At 51.0% G+C, this 6,000-nt stretch overlaps 1 protein-coding gene across 2 annotated transcripts in view; it reads right to left on the bottom strand.

Moving 5' to 3' along the window:
• Positions 1–2,370: 2,370 nt before the first annotated feature.
• Positions 2,371–6,000, bottom strand: part of SLC15A4 (solute carrier family 15 member 4) — a 30,247-nt gene continuing 26,617 nt past the window's right edge. For both annotated transcript variants that reach the window (XM_055404665.2, XM_088828098.1), the window contains one exon: positions 2,371–3,486. In XM_055404665.2, coding sequence (XP_055260640.1) covers positions 3,338–3,486 — 149 coding nt within the window. In that variant the 3' untranslated portion in view covers positions 2,371–3,337. The remainder of the gene's footprint in view (positions 3,487–6,000) is intronic.

Genomic DNA, 6,000 nt, shown 5'->3' with positions numbered 1-6,000 from the left:
CAGGGTCCCCACCTCTGACTCACCTCTCGGCAGGAGAGACTTGGTGTGTCTTCACTTCCTTCTGGAGATATGCCCACCCTCATCCCTCTGACCTTGGAACACGGGAGCAGCCAGGTTATGTCCCTTCTCTCTGTGTTCTCACAAACTGAGGCTTCAAATATCACCTTCCCTCGAGAATCACCTGCCCACATTCTGTGGTGGGCAGAAGCCACTTTGGTTAAGATATTGGTCTATTTTTAAGAACAACTCATGACTGCAGCTCTGCGCATTAGGGCAGGGTTCGTAGAACTTTGTGCAAGTGAGAGAGCCTGACTGGCCCGTCCACTGCCAGCTCTGCTGCTGGTGTCCCAAGATCAAGGGCTTCATCAGGCACCACGGTCAGGTGCCTTCCTCTCTGCTCCTTTACCCAACCCGTTTTGCCGGGACCCAGAGCCGCTGGAAATCAGCCTGGCGCCGGGAGGAGAATGTGGCTCCTGTCGGGTCTTTGTCACTTCGGAGTCTTGGCTGCGGTGAAGTCGCTCCCGTCCGGGTCTGCTCACCTGTCAGCCCTACACCCTCTTCCCTGCACTCGGGTCTGCAGGAGGCACTAACATAGGTGAGACTGCAGATGCAACTCCCCGGCCCTAGCCTGGCTTCCTTTCCAAGGTGCGTGCCTCTTTTAGCCCATTTGGAAATTAGCAAATGCTGATGTTCCAGTTATGCAGTCTGATGGCGTTTTGTTTTTTCCTTTGCATTTGGTATTGCTCCCTTAATCTGTCCTAGTTCCAAAAGCACTTTTTAAAAATGTATCATTTCCCCTAAAAGGCCTTATTTTCAAAAGAGCAAGGTGTTACAATGAACATTTCAAAGTATCTGCTCAAATGATTTCATTCTACTTGAAGATGCCCGTAAACTGTGTGGCGACTTCAGATTATTACAGAGCTCTGTTCTTCTTTAATGCACTTAGATTTGCAAGCAATGGGATTGTTCTGTGCTGAGTTTAACAGTTCACTAATATTGAAGATCGTCCATTTTTTATTACCTGGACTTAAGGGATCGGGGTTTTGTAAAAGGCCCCCCGTAATTTTGAAAGGACTTGTTGCTTTGAAACTTTGCAGTGTTATATATATCATTTTGTGCTTTCCCTGCTCTCCCAAGAAGAGGCCACCTCTACATCCGGATGTTAAGGTGGGGGGAGATGCTCCAGTGGCCCCTGGGAGGTGGGACCCCCCTGCCCGTGAAGCCAGATGTACGGACAGCAGCCTGTGAGCTCTGTGAGAAACCAGGAGACTCATGAGCTCCTGAGAAAGAACTCAGCCTTATGACAAATCTTCTCTTTAAACCTGCCCATGAGACTGTGCAGAAATAAAGTGCTCAGTTTCATCTACCTTCAAGGAAGAGAAAGCAGGGACGAGTGTCTTCCAATGGAGGACATTAACCTGTGCCCTTGGAAGCCAATGAACACTGGCTGGAGACCCACATCAAGGTCTCCAGGGCAGGCATGTATTTAATGAGAGCCCCATGACAGCATACTGGTTTTGTGGATTTGTTTATTCAACTGCTGTTCACCGCCACACAGCGACCACAACTGTACACTCTCTAAATTCAGGTGAAAAGTTAAAAGGCCGTCAGTTCTTTAACTGATTGGCTTTCTAGACAGCTTTGGAGAAGGAAATGGCGACCCACTCCAGTACTCTTGCCTGGAAAATCCCATGGATGGAGGAGCCTGGTAGGCGACAGTCCATGGGGTTGCAAAGAGTCGGACACGAATGAGCAACTTCACTTTCCCCTTGACTGGAGAGTGTGTACCTGGCTCTCTACCTGTACAGATTCTCAGCCCAGGTAAGGCCCAGAGGATGGGCAAGGCCCTGGGCCCCACATGCCGCCTCCACATGCCTGGGGCGCTCCCACCACAGAGCCCAGGGACAGGCTGGGCTCTCGTCACACAACGCTTCTGTGCCCGATTCCTTACAGAAAAAAATGTGATTTTTTGATAACATGGGTTAATGGTTTTCAATATGTAATAGATCCTGAAGGCTGAAACTATACCCCTGGAAGATGATGTATTTATTTCCTAGAGCAGGGCTTTCCAACCCTTATTTATCTTTAATGCAAACTCACACCCAGATGAGTGTTTGCTTTTTGTTTTCTCCAAACAAAATAACACAAATAATATAAAATTGTATTTTAGTACAGAGTAGGCAAAGGTATCACTCTCCTAGAAAGTCAAAGAGTTGCATCAGGAGCAGGCATTTTATTGAGACTTTTCATCAGTTCCTGCCTGAGGACCCCTCACAAGGTCTACGTGACAGCTGAGGAATCCACATGAAGCCCACACATAAAACACACATACGTGATGATGGTGGACAGAGCACACAGAGAAGCAGTCAATGGGTCTCAAAATCAAGGTGTTTTTTATAATAAAGTTATACCAAAAGCACAGCAACAAATGAAGAACAGTTTATTAGACAAAACGAGAAACCCCCAGCATGTAACACTCCCCCGCCACCGCCCAGACTGTCTACAGCTCAGGCTCACACTGAACACTGCCAACCGTCCCCCATCACCAGTGCTGTTCAGCAGAGGGTCCTTCCCCGCTCAGAAGCGGGTCTTCAGTCTCAGTGGCACCACAGTGAAATCGTACACGAGCACTGACTAGGCGAGGTTTTAAAACACACCTCAGGCTGCCTCACAGGTTGAGATGAACACATGGTCTTAAATAGTTCTTAGTACAACATCATGTTTTTAAGGAAACAACAGGAAAGCAATCTCAATGGTTTAAAAAATTAGCACTATTTGAAGCAGCAGATAAAATGTATTTACCACTGGCCTGTACCGTAACTTGGCATTGGCAAGATTTGTGGCTTAGGAGAGAAACCATGAGCAGGACTTCTCTATAAAACCTTTGCGGCACTTGACCACCCTTTCGTTTCTTCACAAATCCTCCTGTTCCTCAATGGAAACAGGTGTCTATTCATCAAGAAGAAGGTGAGCGCAGGTTTTAGGGGAAGGAGATGAGATACTTGTTTAAAATACTGGGATGCCAACCCGCATGGGTGTCGTCTCCGGAGACTCGGTGTCAGCGTCTGCGGGTGTCTGCCAGAGGAGACCAGCTGCAGGGTGAGCCCGGGCCTTTGGCGGCGAAGAGCCAGCGGCAGCCTGTGCATCTGTTCCAGGAAGGCCCCGGCGGCAGGAGATGAACCACAGGAAGGCACTTACCTAGGTCACCAGGTAACAGAAGAGACTAATCCCGGCGTCATGCCAAGTCTCAGGAAAGTCAGCCATCCACTCTCCGAGCCCCCGCAGCCCCTTCCCCTGGATCTGTCCGTCCAACAGACCCGACAGGGCTGCGGGAGCGTCAGGTCCTCCTGCTGATGGGCGTGCCGTTCGCTCTCAACCGCTGACGGTCGTATTTCACGGAAACAATAAGGAAAAGCAGGAGGGTGGCTCCTTGAATGGCCGCCAGAAGGAAAAAGTAATAGTTCAAATAGCAGCCGTTGATATTGCCTGGAGAGAAGGAAAAAAAAAGAAACAGAGTTTAGAGAGACAGTTTACAAGACTTTATTTCTTTAACTTGGTTCCTACCAAGGTCAGGGTCACTTTTACTGTGGTCATTAAAAAAAAGAATCCTATCCCTAATTCGAAGTACACAAGTGCCTTGCTCCCAGAGCTACCATGAAGTTGGCTGTATGTCAATACCAGCTCCAGGCTGGGGCCCTGTCAGCAGCCTCTTGCTCCACTGACAAGGAGCCTGACTGTCCCCAAGTCAGCTCTGGAAGTGGAGGGTCTTGGTATCGTGGGTCCAGAGTCTGTACATTTATCAAGATCACACAGCAGGCCAGGACACAGCCTGGACATCATGTCTCACAGGAGTCCTGGATTCCTGCACTCCTGTGTTGTCACCTGACATTAGACACACTCCAATGTACCCTTCACAGGCCAGGGCAGGTGGCTGAACACACAAGCCACACGCGACGGGGAGACATAAGTCTGCTTTTTAAATTTCTCCTTAAAAACTTCAGGTTGCCAAAGAGCTGACATACTGAATGCCTGAGCACCACACAGGCATCCTATGTACAAGGTTCCATTTCAACTCCTGATAAACCCTGAGGAGGTGGAGGTTAAGGTCATGGACCTCAGAGCTCAACCAACCAGGCTCAAACCCAGTGTCGCAGTCTCTGGGTCCAGTTTCCTCATTTGTAAGATGTGAAAACACGGTGGCCAGTCCCCCACCAGCCAGCCCCCCACCCGGCCCCCAGGCAGGGAACAGAGCTGCCGTGAGAAGCACCCAGGGCCTGTTACAGCACCCGGGGCGTAAGGCCACCTCCTCAGCAGTACCCGTCAGGAGCCCCAGTCTTCACGGAGGTCTGGGGTGCCAGGTCTGCACACCAGCTGTCTCTCCATGGAGAACCGAGGAGTCACAGCACCAGCCACCACGGCCCCTTGGCACGGAGACGCAGGGCTGTGGTTGAGGGACCACGTCACCCCAGCTCCCTGACGACGGCGGTCCCCACAGGCGGCCTACCACTTACACTGCTTGTCACCGACTGAAAAGGGCCCGACACACTGTCAAGCAGAGGGGCGGGGAGACACATCCATCAGCAACGTGTCCAGAGGAACCCGGCGTCTCGGAAGGAAAGCCGCAGTTCTCTCCGAGGGGCTTCACAAGCATTTCCCCTTTGTTTACTTAGATGCCAGATTTCCTTCCCTCTGACTGTCTCCGTCAGGCTGGGGTATTCTGGAACTTCCTTTTTCTATCTGAACATACACTCATTAAAATTAGACGTTCAACAATGCTTTCATTAAACAGAATGAACGAATAGATATAATACATGTGTTTGCATAATAATCACTCACACGTTTTTAAAGAACTCTCAGGTTGTAGAAGACAATGATTTCCTATGTTTACTGCTTTGGGAAGAAAGCCAGTAACACCTAGAATTTCTACTAGACAGTGCTATTTATTCAACAGATACTTAAAAGCCGTGGTTTGGTCCTCACTGCCTGAGGGGCTCCGCCCTGGACAGAGACCCCCGCTCCTGGAGCCTGGTGTACCTGCGCCCACCATGGCACTGCTGGGTGGTGCAAAGTGCCAACCCTGAAACATTCATCTCCCCAATGACACAGGCGATTAAAACTAGCAAAGCTGAAAGCCTGCAGGCCAAGCGGCCTGCACACAGTGTTTTCCCTGTCAGGGTGAGTCTCAGCCCGGGTTAGGAAGGGTGTTCAGAACTGGGCCCACCACCTAAAAGCTATCACAATCAGCCTTTGCCTTCTTGGGCCTCTTATCAGACAGAAGGTAACTGCATATGAAGGTGGTAAACTCTGGGTGTTCTTTGATAAGACAGACTCCTGGGCCCCAAGGAACAAGCTCACGTGTCACCAAACACATGCACAAAAACATTCCCAGCTGCTCTATTCATGACAGCCTCCAACTGGGGACGCCCGCAACACCCATGCACAGCACAGCAGATAAATGAACTGTGACTTATTCGTACAACAGATACTCCACAGAAATAACAAAAGAACCAGTTCCTGGGGACAACTCGGAGAACTCAGCACTGAGTGAAGGGCGACGGCCGCGGCAGAGGACTGGGAGGCGACAGGACTCAGCGGGCTGACATCACAGCCGTCCACCCTGCCGGGGCCTGGGGGCTCAACTCAGCAAGGACAGGAGGGAGGCTGCCAACCGTCCTGCACTTGGGTCGGGGTGAAGAGCACACTGAGCCGCGCACTTCAAGACCAGCGCCCCTCCCAGCACAGATGTAGTTCCCAATCTAAATACGAGGACAAGCAGGCCAGGCCGAGGATTGGGAGAGAAGGACATGGTGACGAAAGACTCAGACCACAGCCCAGGGGCCCGACGGGAAGTGATCCACACGTCAGTGGGGAAGTACCAAGCCAGCTCCCACCGCCACCCGAGCCCTGATGAAGCAGGGCTGCTGAGGGCAGAGCAGGGGGTGCAGAAAAGCTGGCCTGCTGCTCCTCCTCCAGAAGAATCTGGCACAGCTTGGGGGTGGG

The sequence above is a fragment of the Moschus berezovskii genome, chromosome 19, assembly GCF_049115385.1.
Source record: "Moschus berezovskii isolate FMDL1 chromosome 19, NW_MosBer_1.0, whole genome shotgun sequence".
Taxonomy (NCBI): domain Eukaryota; kingdom Metazoa; phylum Chordata; class Mammalia; order Artiodactyla; family Moschidae; genus Moschus; species Moschus berezovskii.
Note: the sequence above shows the minus strand (reverse complement) of the source record. Positions and strands in the feature narration are given on the sequence as shown.